This window comes from Excalfactoria chinensis, chromosome 13 (genome assembly GCF_039878825.1).
Source record: "Excalfactoria chinensis isolate bCotChi1 chromosome 13, bCotChi1.hap2, whole genome shotgun sequence".
Taxonomy (NCBI): domain Eukaryota; kingdom Metazoa; phylum Chordata; class Aves; order Galliformes; family Phasianidae; genus Excalfactoria; species Excalfactoria chinensis.
The window spans coordinates 1,789,688-1,815,258 of NC_092837.1; the positions used below are offsets into that span (position 1 = coordinate 1,789,688).

Here is a 25,571-nt window from a genome sequence, read left to right on the forward strand (position 1 = left end):
CGGCGTTGTAAAAAGGTGCTAACATGAGAAACATGCAGAACAGATAAGCTAGCATAAACTATAAATATCGTTTGCGTAGATGCATTTAAAAATAGTTGGAAGTGATTCATCACCAGGCAGTTTTTATAACTATGGGTAACATGATGTAGGAAAACAATAGTTTGATGGATAGTTCCAGCCTAGTCTTAATCTTGTTTTGAGCAATTAAACCTTTTAGCAAACTCTTGCCTGGTTCCGGTCTGATTGTTATTCTGGTCGGTTTGCTTCAGTTGCTCTCCTTCTTGCCTTCTGAAGTACCTGTGTTAATGAGTAAGACACTACTTAAGTTGTGTTAATATGAAATTGTTTGAAAAGTGAAGACTTGGGTAGGAGGAAATATAGTATTAAACTACAGGCTTAATGGAATGGAGAAGTGCTGTACGTGTTATAGTGGAAACAAGGAGGATGGAATGTTTTTGTTTTCCATTACGAGGGAAAACCTTGTATTTAATTGGCAGAGTGGCGATGAGGGATTTCTGTTCCTGTCGTTTCATCTATTAGAACTTGCCTGGAGCGCAGTAACATCAGTTTAAAGCCAGTCAGTTGCTTCTTGCTGAGAAATGTAATGAATTCCTAGAACTGGATGCCTAAGAAGGCCCATCCTTGGAGAGAATGGGGAGTTCTGGATTGCTGTGCAACTCACAGAGATGCTGTGGAGCATTTAATGGATCTGTAAATGCAAGTGTAAATATTCCTGGTAAAGAGGCAGAAGAGCAAAGTGAGGTGAGAGAGAGAGATGAGATCTGAGCAGCAGTAGGGTGTGTCAATGTATGTTAAAATATCCAGACCATACTCTGCCAATTGCTTGTACCCGAGCTGCCCCTGCTCTGGATCCGTGGCCAGAGGGACTGATGCTTAGATTGACGTTCCTTTCCAGATTGTTGTGATCCATTTTAGCTACGTATACGACTTGATTACAGCAGTTTGCAGCCCAGCTCCCTCTGTTGGCTTGCAGCCTAGTGGGAGAGCTGAGGCACTACCCTGTGGGGCCCCAGGGTGCAGGCAGCCCCTGCTGCTTCACAGCAGAGAGTTCCCTGCCCACCTTTTGAGACTGAAGGAGGTCCTGTTGGTGTGTGCAAAAAATGAAGGGAGGGTATACAGAGCCGGGCCCTTTGCATGTGCCCGCTGCCTTTTGTCCTAGCATATCTCATTCTGTACGAATTAGTATTTGTTTGCTAGAGGGGCCAGTAGTTTGTTTCTCCCTCCTGCCTTCACTCCATGCAGGAAGTCACAACGCTAACTTTGTGACAAAGGCACGAACACTTCCATTGGTGACGAGTGTGATTTGTTTATTTTAATGTGTAATCAATTCCAAGGAAAGATCAGCCCATGGCAGATGGGTGATAAAGGAAAAGCTCCTCGTTAGAACAACTCTCATCTCCAGAACAGCATGGGAGATGGAGACTGTGACTGTCGTTAGCTTTACTAGAAGGCTGAATTCTACATCTAGTTTTCTGCATGAATCTCAAGAAAGCATCAGCTAAATGTCAAAGTTAGTTTCCATTTATAAACGCAACTAATTTTATTTGGAAGATCTAGGTCAGTTTTCATCTGGCTGAAGAGCAGTGCTGGAGTTTTGCCCCATTAGATTTGTTCTGAGAAGGTGCCCTGCATACTGCATGCAGGAATTTGTATGTTTCTGGGGATAATCAATCCAGACACCCAACCTGGCGGTCCTTTCAAGCTGCTAACAGCAAAGGTGAAGCCACGCTGTGCTTCATCTCCTCCAAAGGAAGGTGCCTGGCTGTGAGCTGGCGGGGTGAGCCGAGGTGCCAGCTCGCCTCTGTTTACTGTCTGTCCAAATGAACTTTCCCCCAGCTCCCTCCATGCTCCTGCTGCTTTGGGAAGTGGCCCATTATTGCCAGGGAATGTTTCTGCAAGGCTGAACTGTGCTTAAGGACTGTATTATGTAAACAGAGATAGCGCTTATTTGGAATTATCACGAATTATGATTTAAAATATCAACTAAATAACTTGTCTCGAGAAAGTTAAAATGTCATGTGAAGAAGCTGAGAAGTAAACAAGCTCTTGTTACCTTGATCAAATATGTTTCCGAATACAGCAAGGGTTTTATATTTAGCTTTCTCTCCTCTTAGTGTGTAATCTGCTCTTGGAGCTTTTTATAAGTAGACTTTCCTAAGATCTGGAACAGCTCCTGCCCTTCTTTGCCAGTAATTTCAAAGTCAAATATCAGAAGTACGAGGTAATGGAAGAGGTGCTTCTGTCTGAGCGTGAAGGAGATTCAGATGTGCGGCAGTGGTGGAGTAAATGATAGTACCTTTTTGGCAAGCAGTTCCTTGTTACACAGGTAGTGGTAGGACCCCAGCAGTGCATCTCAGAAAGAGTCTCCAGACTTGTTAATTTCACTTCAATGCAGGGTGATGTCTTCTCTGGAAGGAAGGTCCATCTCCAGCCAGATGTAGGTTTATGAGGAACCTGGCTCTGCTACATTGGGCCTCTTGTGTATGTGGTTCCTTAACATTGTCTGAAAAAGCAAGATAGGGCTCCTGAGAAGATGCTCAATGTGAACTCTGCTCCGAGCGTGTCTTTGTGTTTGGGTTTTGGTGCAGAATTTGCTCGGACTGTGGTCAGCTGTTCCTATGCTCTGGGTGCCCCAGCACAGAGACTGAGATGTTCTTTGCCTCCAAAGCTGGACACCGGGCTATTTCAGTTTCAAGTTGCTCAAGCAGTTCTCTTGTAATAAGTTGCTTTTGACATTTGTTGCACGCTGTCTTCTCTGCAGGTTCTGTTTTTTTTTTTTTTCTCTTCTGTTGCTATGTGGTGGGGCTGAGGAGGTTAGGAAATGGGTTTCCTCTCTCCAGGGGCCAAATAACTGTGTGTCACATCTCTCATCACATGGGGATGAGAGGTAACAGCCTTAGATTGCACCAGGGCAGGTTCGGGTTGGATATTAGGGAAAATTTCTTCTCCAAAAGAGCAGTCAGGAGCTGGCACAGACTGCCCAGTGAGTGAGGGAGCCACTGTCCTTGGGGGAGTTCCCGGTCCATGGGGATGTGGCACTGGGGGACACGGTCAGTGGGCATATTGGGGTGGGCTGGGGTTGGGCTTGGGTGTCTCAGAGTTCTTTTCCAACCTGACTGATTCTGTGATTCTATAATTCTGTAGATATAAGGGCTGTGGATTTGTATTGGACAGTCTGCAAAACTTCTGAGGCACCTGTGGCTTTGGCAGTCACATCGATTCTCAGCTGTGACCTAGTACAGAAGTTGTTCAGCTGCAAATCATCAGTGTAGTGATGCTGTAAGGCTTTGGTTGATGAACTGAAAGGACAGAGGAGAGTAAAATTTACTGTAGTCTTGGAGTATAGTATTCCAAGATAGCAGACCATGTTCTCATTAATGGGAGTCTTTCTGCTGTAATCTCTTGCTCCTTCTCACAACCTGGGAGCCAGGATCCTTCACTAGTGGCTGGAAAATTCCAGCTCCTCGCTCTCATGTTGCGGCGTTCCATACTGGTGCAGCCTGCTGCAAACCAAGGATAAGGATGATAGAATTACACTTGAGCTAGGAAATGGCTCAGAACCAGCTGAGAGGAGATTCCTGCTGTCTTCGTGGACACGGTTCCTCTGCAGCACATGGTGCTGGGTGAGCAGGCACAGGGAGCTGTGGGTTCCTGCTGACACAGGCAGCAGCGTGGCTGCAGTCACACGGCTTAATGGAGATTATTCCTGAGTCTGAAGGTATCCGAGACCTGTGTGTGGCCAGGTCCAAGCAGCCTGTGGTTTCCCGTTCCCCGCATCATGACGTATGTATTAGTGTCCGTGTGATTTTTCATTACTTAAAGGAGAAGCCAATGTGAATACATCCATACATATTTATTCTTTTGAGTTGTAAATTGCAGTGCTGGGGGATTCTCTTTTGCTTTTAAACACAAAAGCTGAGTCCTTCTGTGACCGATTTCAAGAACTTGAAAGAAACATGGAATATCACAAGGCAGAGCACAAGAGCCAGTAATGCTGCAGACATCATTGTATAATGGCTATAGTGGACTGCTGTCCTTCATGCCATTGCAATTTGGCTATTTGCAAGTGTAGGGGAGAGAACAAAATTCAGAAAGGCACAATTCTGGCCAGAGGATCAAAGGGTTTGATGAAATGACATTGCATTTGTTGGATTTTCTGTTTTAATAAGGTTGGCTATAGAGATAATGCAGAAAGAACAGTGCATTAGAGAGCTGTGGTAATTGATCCTTCTGGTGTTCTGTGTTTTAATTAAAGCTGGCCTTTGCCGGAGTTCGACCCAAGTCAGATCCGACTGATTGTGTACCAGGACTGCGAGAGAAGAGGACGGAATGTCTTGTTTGACTCCAGTGCTAAGAGGAAAATAGAGGATGTTTCTGTGTCGGTGAGTATTGTGCTCATGGCTATTTTCTATATTTTTCAATGTAAGATTGATAAAGTACAAAAGTTCTGCTTTAGCCATGTTAACATTTAAACTTTGGTTACATGCAGAGCTATATTTAAAAGCTGCAAATTATTCAGGCTTCAGTGATTTCACTCTTAGCAGTTTGAAGTGCCGTGGTGATCTCTTTAGTCCTCTGCTCTTCTACTTTCTGTCCTTTCAGAGCACACGATTCCTCCCCAGGGCTGCAGCTGGCAGTGCTGGGAGGCCGAGGCAGGGCACACTGATGGTTATTGACAAGCTTTTATGACACAGATGCTTTCTGCAGCGGGATCTGCGTTCTGAGTCAGAAGGTGCTCTTAGTCCCCTGTCCTTTCATGTCCTGGTTGGTTAGCCTTTGCCAGCTGTTGTTTCCATGCTTTGCTGACAGCTCTTTCACACAAAGTTACTTGAAAACTTTTTTTCTTTTGGCATGGTCTGCGTGGTAATCTATTAATTGAAACTGTAGTGGATGCAGTCAGATGAGGATACTTCCTTCTAAGGACTCTGGCCAGAAGATTAATTTCTAGCCACAGTGCTATTGTAAGTGGTTGTGTGAGGTTGGACAACTTATTTCGCTGCTTTGAACTTCCTTTTCACCATCTCTGCAAACATTTGCAAAGCGTTTGAAGTTATGCATGCAGAAAGCACTGTGTCAACTGAAATTTCTGATCGCAGCTGCTTGTACCCCTAGGACCTACTCAGTTCCACAAGCAGGAGTACACAGAAGTATTACCTGTAAGCCTGGCTTTCATGTTGGGTGTTTGAGCACAGCCAGAAGCTTCACCCAGCTTTCTAAACACCCCCCCCCAGCTCTTTGCTGAGTGCTACTGCCTGATGCTTCCTCCTTACACACCTCCTAACCTCTGGGAGTCCATCTGTGGCATCAGGCACCGACTTCCAGGCTGCCCATTGTAGCACACTTGCAGCTATGAATTAAGATCCCATTCCCTAGTTTGAGAATGTTTCAGTTGAAGCAAATGCAACAAATACGAATGAGACACATCTTTCTGTTTAAATTTGACTTGTTGGAAGAGCTTTATTTGAGTATAAGTTTCTATTCTTCCAGGTGTTCTTGGCAGGAAAACAGAGATTTTTAAAAGCAACATCTTCAAAGTTATTTATTGTGATGAGTTGCTGACTTTGCTTATTACAATTTCTTCATTACTGTATGTGACACTTGTACAGTATGAACCTTCTTGCCATATTTCAGTTGATTTCTTGAAAGCCTTTTTAAGACAGGTCTCTACTTTTACAGCCAGATTGTGCACCTCATTGTTTTGGTTTCTTTCACAAAGACAGTTGACTCTGGCAGCTCAATAGCATCAGAACAAACAACTGATAATTAAGCTAATACTGCTCCTTATTATCTCTTCTTTATTTTCCTCACTGAGCGAAAGAGGGGCGTGTGTGGGAATAAGCTATATTCACCATCCCTATGAAGTGAATATGTGAGAGTTTTTGAAATGTACTTCACTAGTCTCTGGTAAGTTGATATATTTGTGTGTGTTATTTAAGAGACTTTTAAAGACAATATGTAGAAAAACTTTTCTCTTAAAGCATTGCAGAAGCAGAGGCATTACTCAGGTGAGAACGTGCACCAAAGTCCTGGGCTCAGCTTCTTGCAAGTTGAGTACAGGCTTGTACAGTTAGCAGCCTGGCCATTTTCAAGGGATTGCATTGTTTATTTTTCTCGCTCTTTATCACGATTTTCATTTGCGAAGACACACCCTGCCTATACAAAGCCAGATCTTGGCACTAAGCACATTCCAAGGCACTCTTGCCCTTTTGCTGCAAGACATGTGTGTGGGCTGTGTGCTCTCCCTTGTGAAAGGCTATCTGTTAACGGCCTCACAAAGGCCAGTGCTTTCTGCATCTTCTCCCCCTGCCCCCATTTCCTTACGTGATTTATACTTCTGCATTTACAAGTGCACTGACAGGAGGTTTGTGAGGGTGCCCAGCGGTAGCCAGGCTGTGCTGGTTGAAGTCCAAGCAGCCAAATGCAGAGCCAGGAAGGTGCCATTTTGCTTGATGGTGCTAACCGTGCTCTTCAGTTCCTGTTTTCCGTTGTTTCCAAGATGTGTAACAATTGTCTGATTGAAAGCAATTTCGATTTGAGTTGTATGCCTGCAGCAACATCAGGTATACTTTACTATATTTTATGTTTTATGTATCTAAACTCAGTGCACAGCAGGAGTTGTGGTGCAGTGGACCAAGGCTGAATGTGTCTCAGTCATTTGAATTCTGCAAGGGAAGGTATGGATATAAAATTCAAGGAGCATTAGAGCAAACTTGTCCAGAGACAAATGTTTAATAAGGCCTGAAATAGGAGGCTTCAGCTTTTTGTTGAGTGAAACTGCAGAGCTTGTGCTCATACCAAGCGAGGCTTTGGTTAGTAAAGTATTACTGGGCTCATGTTGTCTGTGAGGGGCATGTGATTATAACACAGATAAGGATTTTATGTCTGCATTGGATATGAAATCAGCCTCTTCTTGTCTTCAGTAAAGCTAATTATTAGGTAAACAGGAATTTTGGGAGAACTTGTCATGCAGAGGTGGAGAGAAGGCTGCTGAGACATTTCTAATGATGCAGTAATGATATCTAATTGCGGTAAAAGATTGTTATTTTGAGGAATTTTAATTCTGAAGTCTACATAGCACTGATAAAATATCTCGCTTTTCAGGACTTCAGGTCTGGAGAGACAATGAATAGTGAATAGCCCTGCTTCCCAGTGGGCTCGTTCCCTGCATATTCCTGTTTTGAGGACACTGACCCATGGGTGCCCGTGCACTGCAGTGAGCAATGTGCACCCCAGGTCCTGACAGAGTTAAGCTCTGCGAGGCTGCCTGGTGACTCGGCACCAGGAATGTTGGCCAAAGGCTGTGCCAGGCATTTCCACCCAGACTACCACTGCCAGCAGCTGTGGGCACTTGGCGTGTGGATGGAGACTGAGATTCCCCTTTCTGAGCCCTATGCCTTTTTTGGTGCTAAACAGAAGAGGTTCTCCCCTCAGTTTTCAGGGGATGGCTGGTCAATGGCCGGGTCCTGCAAGCAGGTACATGGTGCAGTGCTTTGGCAGCTGCCTCTTCTTCACAGGGGTCAGGGCACCCATCAGAGAGTGGCTGCTCTTTGACGCTGGATTACTAGCAGGCGTATCAGAACAGGCATTCGTGTGTTAGGTGTGTGTGTGACAGAGGTGGGCATTGCTGGTGCCTTTTCTAAACAGCCTGAGCCCACGCCCAGCCATGCTGCGGTGTAGTCAGTGTTCCAGCCCCGGTGTGTGTGAGCACAGGTACTCCTGAGCTCTGCACTGCAATCCAAGCGTGACACTCAGCTCCTGTTTGTTTTCAGGGTGCAGGTCCCGGGTGGCCCAGCCAGCACTGAGTTCTCAGCCTTCATTCTGCATTTCCTGACCTTGCCTCAGCGCTTGGTTTCCCAACCCTGACACCGGTTCATGCTAACCTTTGTGAAGACAAATTGGAGCAACACCATGCTGCTGCTCTCTGTGCACTTATGCCATATTCATGGTGCAGGTCAAGGCCAGCTGGGGTGCACAGGGCTGGCAACTGAAGGGGACAGGGATGCCACTGAAATGGTGCTGCAAGGGAGAAGTGGGAGGGAATGGGAGAAGCTGGGAGGGGAACCTTGCTTCCAACCAAGTGAGTTCAGTTTCTAGCGGTTTGGTTTAACTGCTTGTCTTCCTTTTGTGTTGTCCGTGACAAGGAAGCGTTTATTGCTGGGGACTGCAGAAAGATGTTGGTTGACTGTACAAATCCAAAAGATTTCCTTAGTCAAAAGAAGAGCCTGGAGGAAGGTGTGGAGGGAGCGGGAGGAAGAGGAAGGAGAGAAGAAAGCGAGAGCTGAACTGTGCACTGTGCTGAGTCCAGATCCAGAGCTGGTTTGGCTGGGAAGGGGGAAAGGGCAATGGAAAATGGAATGGGAAGAGGGCAGTATCTTTCTTCCAGCACCCAGAAACAGAAGGCAATTTTCAAGATCTATGGGGTTTTTTTTTGGAAGAAATGGAAGAGAGAGGACCAGGGATACAGAGTTTGAGGTCTGGAGGTACAGCCTCAGAAAAGAGCACGGGCTTGGATTTGGGGAGCATAAGGGGCACCTTTGCCATGTAACCTCGTCGTCTTTATTTTTGGGACAATTTAATGGAAAGGTCATATGATATTTGATCTCCTAGTGTGGCAATTTCTTTCACTCCAAATGTCATATTTATCCCAAAGTAAAAAAAAAAAAAAGGCATGCTGTTTTAAACAAGCTGGGATTAACCGCGCACTCCAGTATACTACAGCGCTGGATAAATGTTGAGCAGCAAATTGCTTTGAGGGATTAGTAATCGGATAGTGAACCTTTTGCTTTTGGGTGAGTTGTGTGAAATCGAGACTCCGGTCCCTATCTGGCACACAGGTTTCCAGAGTGGCAGGGCCAGCAGATAAAGGCACCATCAGAAAGGAGCTCAGACCCAGCCCTCTTTCCTAGCTCTGCCTGTCCTGTGCACAAGAACAGGAACAAGAGAACCCCAGTCAGGAGGCAGTGGCTTGTCTTTTTACTTTTTCCACTCTCCTGTGAGTAATAGAGGAACTTGGCTGCTCTGGAAATCAAGTGAGATTCTGCCTTTAAGAAAGAGATCTGCGTTTTTACAGCAGAGCTGTAAGGGAAGAGTGCCCACTCCTAGACAGATGCATATGTTAATTACACATTCAGCCCAACACATATTAATAGAACAGTAGAGTTATCAATTTTGGAGTAATTTTTCAGCTTTGTGAGCTACCTTCTGCTTAAAGCCTGTTCTGGAAATGGGGTACGGTGCTCCCAAATAATGGCAACCTTCCTTGAATACAGATTTCTGCATAACCACCACCACAGTGATATTTGAGCACCGGCTGTTACAGAGTGGTAGGAGAGTGTAAAACATACGATGACATTTCTCTTCCTTCTGTCACTCGCTCCCCTAACACACACGCTCACAGCCTGGCATTAGTTCAATGCACTAGGCTCTTCTTGACTGTCTTGTTATCCCCAAATCAAAACTTGCTCAGTGGAAATGTGCACAGCACTGTGTGTGCGTTGTTTCCACTTACTGAGGAATTTATAGACCCAGTGGCAAAGAGTTAAATGTTTTTGCTGGTAGAGGTGGAAAAAAGAGATTCTGGGAGCAGAGACCTACTTTGTACCCTGCTTTACTATAAAAGCCATCCACTGTATGTTTTCTTCAGAACTATCTGGGAGGTCTCTGTGTCTTCCAGCAAATTATGACCTCTAATGTAAGAACTGTGCCTTTGGAGCTGGGCAGTATCTGCAGAGAGCTGGCAGAGGAAGAACAAAGAACATGGCCACCGCAGGGAAAGCAGCATGGCACCGGCAGTGCCCGCAGCATCCAGCAGCTCTGTGCTTAGAGAGTGCGTTATTGCAACTGTGTGTGCTTGGAAAGAAAAGCCATGGCTTAGAGAATATTCCTTATACAATTCAGAAATAATTTGGTAGCGTTTTACTTATGGAATTCCACCTTACTTATGCTTTGGATGTTATACCGGAATGCAAGTAATCCCAGTCCTTTTTTGCGTGCTATCTGGGTGTATCTAAAATTGCACTGACCTTTCGTGGCTAGTAACTGTGGAGGAGAGGGACATTGCAGGTGCTTGATCTCATTGACCAACAGGTTATTCTTAAGCATATGAGATGTTCTTAACAGTGCAATCACCACAGCTTGCTACTATTCTGCATTTTAGGTGAGATTTTATGTGCAAAGTTCTGAAGAGCTGGGTACCTGAAAGATCCTGGCCTCCTTTACTGGCTTCTTACAGGAGTCTTGGTTCATTAAACACCACTGTAAATACCAAGTGACCATTTTCCTGGTTCCCTATTTAAATTAGGCAGCTGTTGCCTCAAGATGCCAGACTCCCTGGTGGATCTCTACAGAAAAATGCAGGAGGAGGAAAAAATGAATTTAAAGTCAGTAATTTGCAAACTCAGCCTATTCTTCTAATGCACAGAAAATGCTGCACTTGTAGAAATGCATTCACTGGCTTTAGAGTCTGAAGGAGGCTCGGTTGTAATAGTAGATTTTAGAGGGAACTTTCAGCATCGGATGAAAAATGCAAGCTGAAATGTGGTTTGCCTGCAAAAGCTGCTGTAACCCTGTGGATTTTATGTGGTTTTATCACATGATGCTTGCCTAGCCTAGGACATTGTTGTTTGTGTCAGAGATAAAATGCAATTCTAGTTCACGAGTTCCTACTGAAGTCATATGATTATCATTCACATGCTCCAGCCATTGTGTACTGTGCTCGAGCTGCAGATACGAGGCATTAGCAAATCCACATATTGCATGAATTCAACGTACTCGCCAGTATGTTGTAATGAGAGGATACTACTGTGGGAGGGCATGCATGTCAGTAAAGCACAGGACTCGGCTGGTGAATGCTTCCTTACCCTCTGCCACAGAATTACTGATTTGTCTGCACATTTTTCCTTAAGGCTGTCTGTGGCAGCAGCTCTATAATTGGAGCAGCCGTGCAGACTGCCATGTGGAGCTCAGTAAACCCCGACGTTTTCCACTGTTTTGCCTAAATCTGCCCACGGTTTGGCCCAAATAAAAACCACATGATGGAAAAAAAAAAACAAAACACAACATCAACCTGCGCAGCCTGGGGTAGAGGCATGGGATTCCCACTGCCAAAATCTGCCATCCTTCCAGCAGTGCGGGCAGCCTGCTTGCATAAAGCTGTGGCTGATGGCTGAGCAGAGATGCAGTTAGCACCCTCCAGAACTGGGGATTTCACCCTTTCCTATTCTACCATTTCCTTTTCTTTGTAGCTATTAAAGATTGAAACATGCTTATATTCTTGCCTGACGTGGGACATCGTGATGTAAGCCTGTGAGTGAAGCTATGCCATGGAATAGCACTTTGCATATCCATCTGTCCTTTGAACCTTGCTTCCAGTTTTCTTTGCTTCCAGCTTGTTCTTACTGGTTTGGTGATTGAGTAGGAAACGTTAATGGAGAGTCTTAGGGCAGTTAGTACGTAATGTGAAGTGGTGCAGACTATTTCTGTCTCTCAGCGCTGCACACCAGCAAATGTAAATAATCCCAACCTTGCGTGGGTGTTTTGAAGTTTAATGAGCACGCGGAAAGTCCTTTGAGATCTTTCAGAGCAGAGGGTTGCCTAATACCTAGATGGCATTAATTAACGTGTTTGCTGATTCTGCTGAGGTTGCCAGGACTCCAAGGTGAAACGACAAATGTTTCTGAACCGAACAGTGGTGGAGCATCTCCAGTCCAGTACTGGTAATACTGTGTGCATGGGGTCCCCGCAGGGATTGCAGGACTCTGCCTTTTGTTTGCAGCCCTCTCTGAGCCCTCACAACTCCCTTTTTGCTGCACTTTCTGAGCAGTATTTCAGAAACCACCCCCTGGACCATTTCTCCATCCTTTTGAGAAACTTCTCTGGCCTTCCTATAACACCAGCTGTGGTTTTCAGTTCTGTCCATACTCAGCCTCATGGCACACTCAAAGTAAAAGCAAAAGGATCGTGTCATCTCTGTGCAGCTGTTCTAAAAGACCAGGGGACTTGGGAACAGCTGGGAGAGCTGCAAGTTGCACCTCTTCTCTCCACTTCACCCTGAAACATGAATCTCTTCTGAAGTCTGGGCTGTTTGGCTCTGTCACTCCTGATCTGTGTGTTTCTGTACATTGTGAGCTGCTCATCACTGCAGTCTGCACGGCACTGTCGTGGTGCAGGCTGTGCACATCACTGCTGTGCCACCTCTGTCCCTGTGGGCAGTGGCAATACAGTGACAGCACTGGGAGCCCCTTGTTGTGCCCATCCTTCCTTCTGAGTCTGGGCCTAAAAAAGAACCTGGTAGAGCTTCAGAGATGGGTGGCTGCTTGGAAAGATGGAGTTGGAGTGAGCTGCTGGCTCCTGGCTCATTAGGATTAAAACAGCTCGGCTTGTTTTCCTTCAGCCATGCTGCAAGAGATGTAATAAATGTTCTGTTAAACATTTTCCTGGGGCATACGGCGTTCTTCTATTAAACGTCTTACCTGAATGGGTAAGTGCAGTGTTGCTAATTGGTGATTTCATGGCTGTGGGTCTTACTGTGGTACACGTCTGTATTTCAGAAACTCTGCAGCGATGCTCAGGTGCGAGTGTTTGGGAAGTGCTGCCAGCTGAAGCCTGGAGGAGACAGCTCTTCTTCTTTGGACAGTTCAATCAATTCATCCTCCTCATTCTCCGATGCAAAAGAACAATGCTCAAAATATCAGGTGAGTCTTCCCTTCCTTTTTTTGGTATAGCTGCCAAATAAATACAACAGGTGGGGGACTGAATGTTTTAAAACACTCAAAATTAAATGCTGATGGTGGAAAGAAGTTTCCAAGCAAAACCAGACTTTGGTTCTGACTGAATTGTGTTTGATTCTGTAGCTTTGAGTTTGTAGTTTAAAACCAACCAGCTGGGGCTCTCAGGATGGGTGTTGAGTAGCAGAAGCTTCTCCAAGGCATTTGTTCTGTCTTATGACCTGGTGATAACACTTGTTCAGTATGACCACACTTGGCACACATGTCCCACCTTGGTAAAAACAAGGTAGTTCGTTTTACTTGGTATTGGAATGCCGGGGAAGCACCACAGAAATATGCTTTCTATGGGGATAGTCTGTGTAACAGCTTTATAACAAGGGATTCAGTGCACTTGAGTTACATTTTACATAAGAGATTTTGGCCATGAGAGTAGCTAGAGTCATCTGACACGGATATATTTCTGTCATCTCCCCTTCCATGGATCACAAGTGTTTTATATTAAGCCACCCTAAAATAGAACTAAGCCCTTCCACTCTTTGTAATGAAGTAATTGTGTGTTTGAGGGAAGCTGCTATCTCTGCGCCATATTCTAAAGTACAGTAGTACTGATGTCTTAATCTACCATAGATATAAATGAAGAACCTTTCAGGGCTGACTTTCATACTGTCACGTTGGCTCTTGCTATATTTGGCCGAGCTGCATATTCCTGTTTTCTCTTTCTCATCACACTCTTTTCCACAGCTTCAGTAAGGTGAAGGCTGAAGGTCTGCTTTCCATTCCTGCCTTCCTGGAAGGGCATTTTGCTGTGGTTAGCAGCTTCCTTGCAGCACAGAATAACCTCCTTTGGGTATTGTGTGACCAAGACAAACGATGTTCCCCCGCTATCCTGAAATTATCTCTCCTGCTGGGCAGCCTCTGTGCTAACAATGGTCAACGTTATTAAAGGAAATTAATTTTTGTGGTTGGCATGGCTGTATATTTTAAAGTTGTGGAAAGTTTTCCTTTTGAAGTCCTCATTTCCTCATGTATATCGCCTAGTCAGTGTCTTACTGAATGGATGTGTGGCCATGTCTGGCTCAGAAAGTGTGCAAGAAGCTTCCAGCTTAAATTGGTCTTCCAAAGAGTATTGTTGTGAATCTTTCACTGCATTCTCCATACTCCTTTCAAGCTGTGCATGAAAGCGTCCTAGAAAGTTTGTCCAGCCATCGGTCAGCATGCCAGTTCCTTTCTTCTATCTGCTCTATTCTGTAGCCTCGGAAGCTACTTAATATGTTCTTCTGTTGCTTTTTTAATGGTATAAAATGGAAATCCAAACCATACAATGTTAATAGGACTTTCCATATAGTCCTTGTTTCAGTATGCATTGAACTTAAGATGAGCATTTTTAATTGTTCTTTGGAAAGTGCCATACAAGTTTTTGCACATGATTGCTCTAATGTTCCCTCTTCTGTGCCTGTCAGTCTGTGTTTTCAGGGCTGAAAGTCTCCCTGAATTGTTGGTCATGACATTTGAGATTTATCTATAGCATTGTTCATTTATATATGTACTCAGCCATTGATAGGACGTTATGCACAGTAAATAGTAAGTGCTTGAGGTGATATATTCAAAAATCTAATTTCCAAATGATGATAATTTTACAACCTCTCATGTGCGAATGGTGCACTAAGAAACACTTGTTGGTATTTTATGATCTTCTTTAAAATGCATGCTTGTAAATCTGACCTGGGGCGTTGGTTTGTGTCCAAGCTGTCAGTGCTGGGAGACGGGCCCTTTCTGCCAGATGCTCCTTGGCTATTTTTCATTTGAGTTTTTAATATTTAACCCCTTTCCTCAGTTGGTTGCACTCTACTTTGGTCTCAAGTGATCGTTAAGTAGCAGAATTAAAGGCAGAGAGTTGAGCTGTAGCAGTGTTTCCTTATTAACTGCATTAAATATGTGCACCTTCTGTTATGCAAGGCGAGGTTATCATCATGAAGTGCAGGTGAAATGCCAGACTGAAGGAGACGAAGGGTACCACACTCTGTGCCTGCAGCATTGCTTGTCTCTGTCTTTCAGGGAAAAGGGAGATCCCTGTAATTAAATCTGAAAGCAGCTGATTTTCATTTTCTTTTTTTTTTTTTTTAATTTGGTCTCTTGACAAGGAAAATCAATAAGTTATTTTAAAGTGATTCTTTCCTCGTGTTCAGAATTAGATTTGCACAGTAGCAGGAAGTTGAAACCAAAAGTGACCATCAAGGGCTTGACGTTCGTTCAGAAGAAGTTCTTCAATTGGAGATCTGCAACAGATTTTAAAGTAACAACCATAACATATTTGGCAGTAGTAATTGCAATGTTCTTACACTGGGATTTGATGATGCTGGTGGCAGACCTATCATTTCCCATAGGCATTACTATTTGTGCTTCTCCTGAGCATCACTAACCACTTTTAACATTGTTGTCCCATCCTACCTCCAGTTCACCCAGACCAGTAGGCAGGGTGAAATCCTGGGAAGTAAAGCTGGACATTCCTGTGCCCCAGCAAACGATCAGATTCTGCCCTGTCATATGGATGCCGACAAACTTTGCAATTCCATCCTCATTTTTATAGCTGTGATTGCTATTTTAGTTGTCCCCTATCTTTCTTGCACTGATAGCAGATTTCAGAGGTTAATAGTATGGCTGTTAACATACTACCATCTTAATTGAGAGCACTTGAGAAGAGCTAAAAGCTGAGAAGTGCTACAAGTGTGCTGCTTTTTGGCTGATTAGCATTTCCTTGTTCTTGTCCTTGTTCTGAGGGTAGCATGAGTAGCAACATCGAGTGGGCATTTCCATATCATGCCTCATTCCTGGTAGGAACCCGAGGTGTGGACACCCTGTCCTTGAGTGTGCTCTGAGCTCACTGCCTGATGCTGGGCAAAGTTGTTAGATAAATCCCAAGCATTTTTAGGAATGCAGGTGAGGATCCTGCTTGTTCAGGGCTTGGATAAGGGATACAGAGATATGGTTCTTAGTAACTTCCAAACATGAGGCTATTCCTATGCCTGGCTTCAGAGTCCCTTTTGGAAGGGATTACTCTGAGGAAGTGTTCTGAGTTATCACACACCTCAGATACCTGTGAGCTGTCTGAGAGCTGTGAGTGAGTGATCACAGTATTTTGGATTACTCAGGGCAAGACAGAAATGGAGAGCCAGTCCCCATCTGCTGCCAGCCTAGAAAACAGCCCTGTATAAAGGGTTGGTAATCTCAGTCACTGAAAGCACACAGGTATGATGGCTGTTATCTGAGCAGTCATCTGAGCAGCTGATTGCCCTGAGTAATGTTTAAATTTCAGGCAGTGTTGTGTCCAGGTGGTGACCCTGCAGTGCTGACCCCTTGCAACCAGGCAGTGAGCCCTCAGCAGCTGCTCGCAGGGGATGCTCGGTGCAGTGCAGTGCTGCAGCTCCTTCCTGCTGCCATCACAGGTGTACCAGGAAACACCACAGAACGAGGCATCAAGAACAAACTACTCTCTGTGTCCAAGATACAACTCAGTCCCTGTCAGAAAACTCTGGTCCAGCTGGGCTCCAGTTCACAACCTTTATAAGGTCACCATGGAACTTGCAACTTCTTGTCCAACAGATACAAGGCTTAGGCTTGATGGTCTTCTTTCCTCAAAGCGTGTAGTTACACTCTAAACTTCTTAGTGCCTTGACTTCCTGCAGTGTGAATCAGCCCCCCACTGAGATGGGTTAGGTTTGTTGGGTGATTTTAGTGGTTTACTGCACTGCCAGCTTGAAGCTCACTTTCTTTGCTAGCACTGTCTGCACTGAACGGTTCAACTTGGTGTATTTGATAGAGTTAGAGAGAGATGTTGCATGTTTATATTTCAAATTAGGACAGTTTTGCTCAGGTGTACATTGCTGTAGGTAGAAGCGTGCTTCTAAACAAGTGGATTATTATTTTTTTGCAGGGTTCTCGGTGCTCCTCAGATGCCAACATGCTTGGAGAGATGATGTTTGGCTCTGTGGCCATGAGCTATAAGGGCTCCACACTGAAAATTCACCAGATCCGGTAAGATCCTTTTCTTTTACCACTAGTCTTGTCAGAAGATGTCATCCTTAGTGCTGATTTAAAATGAATCGATTGTCACAGATGTTGAGTAAAAGGAATTTCTGAGTTTGCTTTAAGGTTATTCTGATATCGCTTTGGACACAAAAGGCTGTTATGTTGTGTTTAGAGCTGTAAATTATAATCTGGAAGGGTGTGAAATGGAAATGAAAATCAATCTTGGCACTGCTTCTGGCTGACATCTTCCATCCTGTCCTCTAGCTCACCTCCTCAGCTCATGCTCAGCAAGGTTTTCACAGCTCGCACTGGAAGCAGCATCTACGGAAGTCTGAATACGTGAGTCCTTTAGAAATGATTCCTATTGCATACAGGCAGATCTGGCTTTGAACAGTTTTGTATGTGTTAATTGACCCAGCTCAGAATGTGGCAATATAAGCCTGCATTCTTCTCTTGTCCATTCTATTCTAACCTTAATATAGTGACACCGTGTTTTACTGAAATACAAATCATTGTTTTTGTTGTATGTTTTATTTTCTGGGTCTTTTAGGTTACAGGACAGTCTTGAGTTCATTAATCAAGACAGCAATACATTAAAACCCGACCACAGTACGATTATGAACGGACTTCTTGGGAATATAGGTAATTACAAACAGCTTTTATTTCCTGGTATCTTTAACTGAGCAACCACAGGCTTTAGAATATGAAAGTCCAAGTAGAATCAAGTGCAAAAATAGGAAAGCTAAGATCTTAACAGAAAATTATTGTTAATTTGGAAAAGAGGTGAAGAAATTAGGCAGTTCAAAGAATTATCAGTGGCTTAACTATATGCAGCTGTATGTGTATAAAGCTCCATAGAGAAGTATTAAATATATCTAAATTCAAACACAGAAAGTGTTGGAAAATAATCCACAGAACTTTCTGAGCACCACATCTCGGATCAGGCAGGATTGACTCTGCCTGGCTTAGTTCCCCAATTTTATTTTTGTTAATAATTTCCATCCTGTTCTGTACTCTGGCCACCTGAACACATGTGGCTGTAGATTCCATGCTAAGTTAACCTTGCACAGTTGCACTTTAGTTTTTGATCAGATTAGACAGATTGTTTCTTTGGTCTGATCTTGGAAGCTAAGCAGTCTTGAAAAACCATCTGGAGTCTCTGACTGTCAGCATCTGTGGGAGTGCTGTGGGTCAAGGCTCTGTGAGCATTAGGAAACAAAGTGGAGAATGCTGACTTTTCCTAATGTGAAATTTAATAGTAAAGACACTGTACTTCACTGCTCAGATGGGAGCACATCTTGCCTTCCATTTGGTTTAGATCGTTTGCTTTCCAAACAAGATGTTTTTTATGGTAGATGGAAAAAGGGATTTTTTTACACTTACTTCCCAGAATGTTGTTATAAAATGTACTTTTCTGGGGTTGGAATTATGGAGTGAATTTGATGTCTTTGTTAGTGGGTTTCTGTCTTTTACATGGTCCTGATTCTTGTTGGGCGCAAGCATCTGCTTCCCTCCTCCCTGTTGACTTCTCCCGTGTGGGACAGGGGAACCTTACTCATCCACTGTTAAGGTTTTGTTGTGGTTTGTGCTGGCAAAAGTTGTTTGCTACATCACGTAATCTGCGAGCTCACGTGGAGCTGTTGGAGCTCTGAGTCTGAATCTGATGCAGGAGCAGCCCGTGGCACCTGGGCACCCAGCAGGGAGGGAGGAGGTGCCTGCAGGAGGAGGATGCTGGAAGTGCTTTGCAGTTGAGCTGCACACCTTGTCATTCTGCTCAGCAATGTTTGTTTACAGTCCCTATTTTGGCACATGGGGAACCAAGGGTAAAGTAGGCAAAGAAGTTAATCTGTAACTGTAGCATTTCCAACAACAGTGTTAAATACCAAAGACTGCTTCTGACTCGCTGGCCCTTGCTGGCTTGCAGCAGGAGGAGGCTCTGTGTGTTTTGGATGGAAACTATTTACAAGCTGGATATATACTGGATAAAGAAGAAAACAAAAAGCAAGGAAGCAGTAGGCACATACCCTTCCTTTACCTAGGAATGAAGACCCATGAGAATGGAAGGGAGCTTTGCTGAAGTGCAGCCTTCATGTTTCCTGTAATCAGTAAAGCTTGTGGGATCAGTGGCTTCCAGTCTAGCAGAGGGGCTAGCAATTAACTTGTTAGAATACCCAGCTCTGTGTGCAGTAAATACACTCCTTCCTTTGGATACCTGCAGCCCATAGTACTCTCAGTATGAGCCACTAAGAAGACTGCTAACTTTGTGCTTTCTGTATGCTCATTTCTCTGGTGCGGCACACTGGCTGCTCTCAGAGCAGCTCCTGCAGCCTGGCATCTTCTCTTGGTTCCACCAAGAGCAATGTCTGCCTGCTCCTCTCCTCAGTGACAGCACTGCTCAGACACCCCACAGTGTGATGTTAAAACAAACATTGTCCTCCACCATGAATCTCCTGTTTGTGATCAGCTTGGGCTCAGAGCCTGCATAAATTAATCGTTTTTAACTCAGAAAAATACAAATAAAGGCCATAGACAGAAGCCTTGTCCTTGTATGGGAAACGGTGTAAAGCTTTCTCTATTATTTTAATGTCATAAGTAGTGTGTAGTTCCACTGTGAGCAATGCTCCTAGAATCAATGTTCTTGTTAAGCGTAAGAGCTGTTCTCCTGCGAACGTTACTCTGCATTTATGTTGGCTTGTATCTCCTCCCTGCCCTGGCCCCCTCCCTACAGACTGTTCTGCTTTACTAACCTCATTCTTTCATGTGTATTTTACGTTTTGCCATGTAGGTCTTTCACAGCTTTGCAGCCCCAGGCGGGCATTCTCTGAACAAGGTCCGCTCCGCCTGATCCGGAGCGCCTCTTTCTTTGCAGGTTTGCAGTGTGCTGTGTGCTGTGCTGTGTGCCTAGTCTAGCTGCTGGGACAGCCACGTGTGCGTTGGTAGCCCTGCCTTGGAAATAAGACTTATAGTTTCTAAATACAAAACAGACAGCGATCTCTGCTCTCTTTATCTTTTTGATACAGAAGACAGCAGGTATTTAAATAGCCCTCCTCTAGGGCTGCTTGGTTGGTTTTTCTGTTTTATAGACTTTTATTATACAAGATTTCCTCTTTTCAGAAATAATGTGTCACCACAGCATCGAGCTATTTTTGTCTGGATTTGCTACCAACAAGCTGTAACAATTAAAGCTAACCTATGCTGACGTCAAGTGGATGTCTCTTGCTTTCATTAGATGGGTCTTATTTCCATGGCTGAGTAGCTTCTATTTCACAGGCGTATTTGTAAAATACATCACGTGTGGAGGCTGTTAAGCCTGATACACTTTTGATCTTCTGTATATGCAGACTGTGATTCTGGACGGCTTATGGCTTTGTTGAACAACCAATGCACTGCCTGCAGTTTAAAAGTATTTATTTTCTTCAAGACAGCATTGTGAAATCCTTTTAAAATTATATAGTAGCTGGGAATGCTGTTAGAGGAGTGAAGCGTTGATTTTTGTTTTGGTCTATACTCTGAGCTACGTGGTGAACATCCTTGGAGTAGAATAAAACTTTATTGAAAGCTATTGATGTAAAGAAATGGTGAATGTGATGCAATTTGGGCTAAAATAGACGTATGGACTAGAGGAAATTACACACGAGCTTTTCAAATCAGTGCTTTGGCTTGCTCAGCTAAGCAGCCTTTCTTGGTGATGGCCTTGTGCGGTGCTGTTGATCTGAATTAATGAGCATGTTTTTGTTTCATTAATTACATGGAGATCGGCAAACAAGAAAGGAACCGTATATTCCCCTGCTAATTGGTATTCCTTGTTTTACAGTTCACAGCAACCCTATGGATATGCCTGGGAGGGAGCAGAATGAGGACAGAGACAGCGGTATAGCAAGATCTGGTAATGTCAGTTCCATTAACCCTATAAGTTCAAAAAACACCCAGTAATAGTCACTAGATGCTTGTTTTGTCTTGTTACTGAAACATACAGACACCATAAAGCAACTTACTCTGCTGAAACGTGATCATTTTTTTTTGTTCCATATAAGCGTTCATGGGAGGGCTGCCTCAGGCACTGAGGGTGTTTGTTTCATAGGAGCCCCACAGAGCCTATGTGCGATTTATTAAAGCACGCTGCAAATAGGCAGGCCAAATTAAATATTGAAATGAGTGGATGGCATTTCCAAGCTTGTTGTCGGCTCCTTACCAAACTGAGGAGGATGTTAATGTTAAAACATGAGCTAGCATCCCCAGTGCCCCCGCCAGCCACCGCCATCCCCACTCAGGGGGTTGGGCACTGAGGGATAGGGCTGGGAAGGCTTTTAAAGATGTGCTTAGCATTACTTCTTTCCACAAAGAGTTTATTTCCCAATACTCAGGGTTGATGAGCAAGGTGCAGCCTGTGTGCTGCTTATTATATAAAGCTGCAAGACTGTCCCACCCTTGCAGTGCTTGTATAGCTTGCTAATGTTGTTATAGATTGATTATTTTTAGATGAGAAGCGTAGATAAGCAAAAGAGAAGGCACTTGGTGAGCAACACCAGATTATATTCAGGGACATAGTTGAGTTGCTGGTGTTATTTTCCAAATATTCTTTCTTCTGGAGAGATTGATACACACACCTGTTTAATTATTGCAGCATCTCTTAGCAGTCTGCTCATCACTCCGTTTCCATCTCCGGGCTCTTCATTCAACAAAAGCTGTGCCAGCAGTTACCAGAGGCGCTGGCGGCGCAGCCAGACGACCAGCTTGGAGAACGGGGTCTTCCCTCGATGGTGAGCAGGGATTGATAATGCTGGTTGCTTCCCTCAGTTTTCCATTGTTTTCAGCTTGATCCTGCCCTTACGTATGCACGTCTGTTCTTGCTGTTGCTTTCTGTGGTGTATTTACAAAGGTGTATGTCGGGCAGTAGTTCAACACCCGATCTTTGTAGCCTCCATTTTCTTGAAGCCATTTGCACTAACTGGGAGACCTTTGGCAAAATATAGACCCGTAGGCTGTACTTTTGAGGATGAGAAGCCCTGAAATCCTACTTATAACGCAGATTCTTGGCAGAAGTAAGGGAGAGTGAGGGTACAGTGTTCTAATCCCACAGATGCTTTGAATCTGGCTCTGGGTTTTCTGTCCGCAGGGTTAGCTAATGGCTGCTTCAGAAGAACTGAGAAGTGTTTATCAATGGTGTTGATTTGGCAACACCTGCAAACAAAAGTTGTTTGTTGAAGTTAAATGTTCGGGAATTTAATTACGCGGGAAAACCAAGGTACAATTTCAAACAGTGGACTGCATTAACTTTCTATTTTTTCCATGTTTCAAGGTCCATGGATGAAAGCTTTAACTTGTCAGATGACAGCTCTGGTCCTAGCCCAGGAATTGTTAGGAAGAAGAAGATAGCAATCGGAGTTATTTTTTCACTCTCAAGAGATGAAGATGAAAACAACAAGTTCAATGAATTCTTCTTCTCGCACTTCCCACTTTTTGAGAGTCACATGAACAAACTGAAGAGTGCAATAGAACAGGTAAACACAGCCTCTCCTGATTCTTTTGCTTGTGTTGCTCTAAGTTCCCTTTCAGCCCATTTCATTTCCAACTCCTGTTGCTTGTTTACAAAAGCGGGATCAACTTGCTGCCTGATATTGAAACAGCACCAGCAAGGATCTGTGCTCTACAACATCTCTGATGTTTCCTATTGCTTGCTAAAGTACAGCACAGAGAACAGACAGAACTGCTGTGTTATGCTACAGAGACGGCTGAAATGACATCAGGCCTTAGGCTGTGTTGGCTCCCAGCAAGCTCTGGATCAGCAAAGGGAGAAAGGTGCTTTCAAGGCTGCCTTTACTCCCCTGCTTCAGCTGTATCTCAGCACTGGGGACTGGAGGATACGAGCCTATCTCTAGGATATTCCAGTCTGTAAATAAATACCAAGCTTTTTGCTTTCCATTTTTGTTTGTTTTATCTTAAGCCCCTGATTCATAAGTAGGAAACGTTTAAATATGTGGTTAGATTTGCTTCAAATCTCTCTTCTGGGACATACTTGGTGGTTACTTTGCGACTGCATTAAAAACTTTGACCCCTGTTATGCCTTTAATGATGAAAAGCACAGGAGAATGAGGCTGCAAAGGCGTGTGCCTCACCTATTTCTTCTCAGATAGGAAAGCTGGCACTTGTACCATCATTTTATCACTTAAAAGAAATGATTTGCATGACTGGTTGCACGGCAGATAAAGTCAAACACATGACTTTGTTTTCCATTTTCTGTGCTTCTGTAGCTGTGTCTGGTGTTACTTATCTGTTTAATGATTGTTTTCAAGGCTATGAAAATGAGTCGTAGATCAGCTGATGCCAGTCAGCGGAGTTTGGCATATAACAGAATTGTTGATGCCCTCAATGAGTTCAGGTGAGCAGTTTCTCTCGTATCTTTTGTGGCTGTTTCTTCAAAAGCACTTACGCAATCTGGAAGGTCCTCCTCCTTCCTGCAGAGGTCTTATCTCAAAAGGAAAATGTTTTCTCTTCTAGAAATGTAGCGTGTAACGTCTAACATCTCCTTTAGAAGTACCATAGAGGCCCTGCAGATAGCAGCCCATCCCATACTGTTTGTGGCTTTTGGTTTTGCCAAGTGTGCGTATCCGTGAGGGCTCAGCCCGGGCAGAGCAGAAGTGACCAATGATTTCTGTGCTTTAGGTGATAATGAGCTCCCAGCAGCCTCTTGTCTTGAGACCCACTGAGGGCTGAGAATTGCAAGCCCACTTTGGGCTCCTTTGGTTGGTATTTTCTTGATGTGTGAGCAAAGCAAGACCTTCACCCTGCTCTACATTCTTCTCTCTGAATGAGTTTCAGATAACCAGTACTGGGGAAGGAGATCTATCTTCTTCACCCAGAAAAATACACTGCTACAATCTCTTGCTATCAGTACCTGCAGAGAGCCTCTCTCAGCAGTTAATGTGCGTAGTAACACAGATAAGCACATCCCTGACATTTAACTGTATGTTCTTTCCACGGTTTAAGCAATGGGGAGGGAAATAAAATGAAATCCATCTGTTTCAAGTGATTCATCCCCTCTCAGATGGGAGTGGCAGGGTGCTTCCTTTCACGGCCAGCATAGAGCTCCCTTTTAAAGACGTGACAGCGGACAACGTGCGCTGTCGTTTAAACCAGAGAATTCTGATATCAGGAGGGATGTTACCCAGCAGGAAGGATCCTGAGGGCTCACTCATTCTTCTATAGCTCAGCTCCACGGGCTGGGTGGTGTTTCAGGGGAGAGGCACTGTACGTTTTTGATTTGTTTGTATTTGTAGACCCTCCCCCAGGGAAGCGCAGGGGATGTGTTGGGTAGGGACAGGAGGCGCGGCAGAGCACGTGGATGGGGTGAGCTGTGCCAAGAGCCGAGCAGAGGGTGTGCAAAACTTTTGGGAGCCGCAGATACTGCCCAGGGGGCTGAGACGAGTTCAGCAACTCCAAGCAGCCACCAGCTTCCCTCTGCTCTGCTCTTCCTGCCCTCCCCCTCCTCTCCCTGAGTAGTTTCTTTGCATTCCCATTCCCGATAACAGCATCCCCCAGCTGCTTTCACCGGAACTTCCCCCAAAACATTCCCCCTCCACTTGGTGGACTTTGCACATTCTCCATTTCCTTCCAAGTTAAACAGTCTCAGACTGTTTAACTGGGGGCGGGCGGGGGGGGAGGGGAGGGTACCAAGAGCTGGGCGCAGGAGAGCTAAGCTTGCAGGCCCACCCAGCTGCCCCACAGCTCATTGCTTCAGCTGGGCAGCACGGCAGGGCCGTGCCATGGTGCCAGCAGCTCACCTGGCAGCCTGCAGCTGGGCAGGGCAGTCACGTCCCCTGGGCTGGCACTCCTCGCCCCAACCATTGTAGGTCGATCGCACACATGACCCGCTGGTTGCGTAACCCTGTGTGGAATGACCAGTTTTATGCAGAGGTTTCCATGGCGATATAAATATTACTCTTTAATAGCATAACGAGGTGAATTAAATCCAGTTTAATGTCGGATAACTGAATTTCCTGGGGCAGCAGACTTGGGCGATGCGCTGGTTTCATCACAGTGTGCTGGGGGCCATCCCAGCTGCAAGGACCTCACAGTGCTATGCAGGGGCTGCAGTGTGCAGCAATGCAATGTCTGCTGTAAGGGTGGAAAAGGGATCTTTTAGCATTGAAGACAGGATGCAAAGCCATCTTGGCACAGCTTCAGCGAACCCATTTAGGCTGCTGTTATCTCCTTGGGCGCCTGCTTCCCTACTGGAGTCACGGGGAAGTCAGGAGCCCAAGCCCTTTGCTGAACCTGAAACTCGCGCTGCTTTCTACCCTCTTAAGCAAATTTTGCTGGAGGGAAGAAGGGTGCTGACTTCAGTGGGTTGCCATTTCTAAAGCGTAATCCTGTGCAGTTTTAACTCACTGTGGGCACTTTGGTTTATTTGAAATTGTTTTGGTGAGGACAGACTTTCAAAGCAATAACACGGCTGCTTTCCTCGACTGCTGCTGCAGATCGATGCCATTGGCACAGTCACCATTGGTGTGGTGCCCAGCTCCAGGCCTGCCCTTGCACCATTACTCACTTTGCACCAATTTTTGTGTTCTGAAGTGGTGATGGATTTGGCTATGAACACTTGGCTTAAAGGCTTAAAACTCTCTGTGGATGTCAGATGTGCAGACACATGACTTATGAAATAAGCCACTGTACTTGCATAAACACTTCAGCTCCCTCAGTCCCCAAGGCCGATGCAGCGCTGGTTCTGCAGCTGATGGGTACCCGTGTAGCAGGCAGCAGTGCTGAGGAGGCAGTGTGTGCAGGCCCGGGGAAACACCC

The 25,571-nt window shown here is 44.8% G+C and overlaps 1 protein-coding gene across 4 annotated transcripts in view; it reads left to right on the plus strand.

The window, feature by feature from the left end:
- FNIP1 (folliculin interacting protein 1) overlaps positions 1 to 25,571 on the plus strand; it is a 59,941-nt gene that overhangs the window by 20,450 nt on the left and 13,920 nt on the right. For 2 of the 4 annotated variants that reach the window (XM_072348280.1, XM_072348281.1), the window contains exons 2-11: positions 4,277 to 4,403; positions 12,570 to 12,713; positions 16,678 to 16,778; positions 17,037 to 17,111; positions 17,323 to 17,414; positions 19,558 to 19,641; positions 20,587 to 20,658; positions 21,397 to 21,532; positions 22,072 to 22,273; positions 23,066 to 23,151. In XM_072348280.1, the coding sequence (XP_072204381.1) occupies positions 4,277 to 4,403; positions 12,570 to 12,713; positions 16,678 to 16,778; positions 17,037 to 17,111; positions 17,323 to 17,414; positions 19,558 to 19,641; positions 20,587 to 20,658; positions 21,397 to 21,532; positions 22,072 to 22,273; positions 23,066 to 23,151 (1,119 nt within the window). The remainder of the gene's footprint in view (positions 1 to 4,276; positions 4,404 to 12,569; positions 12,714 to 16,677; positions 16,779 to 17,036; positions 17,112 to 17,322; positions 17,415 to 19,557; positions 19,642 to 20,586; positions 20,659 to 21,396; positions 21,533 to 22,071; positions 22,274 to 23,065; positions 23,152 to 25,571) is intronic. The other 2 variants (XM_072348282.1, XM_072348283.1) reach the window with 1 other exon arrangement.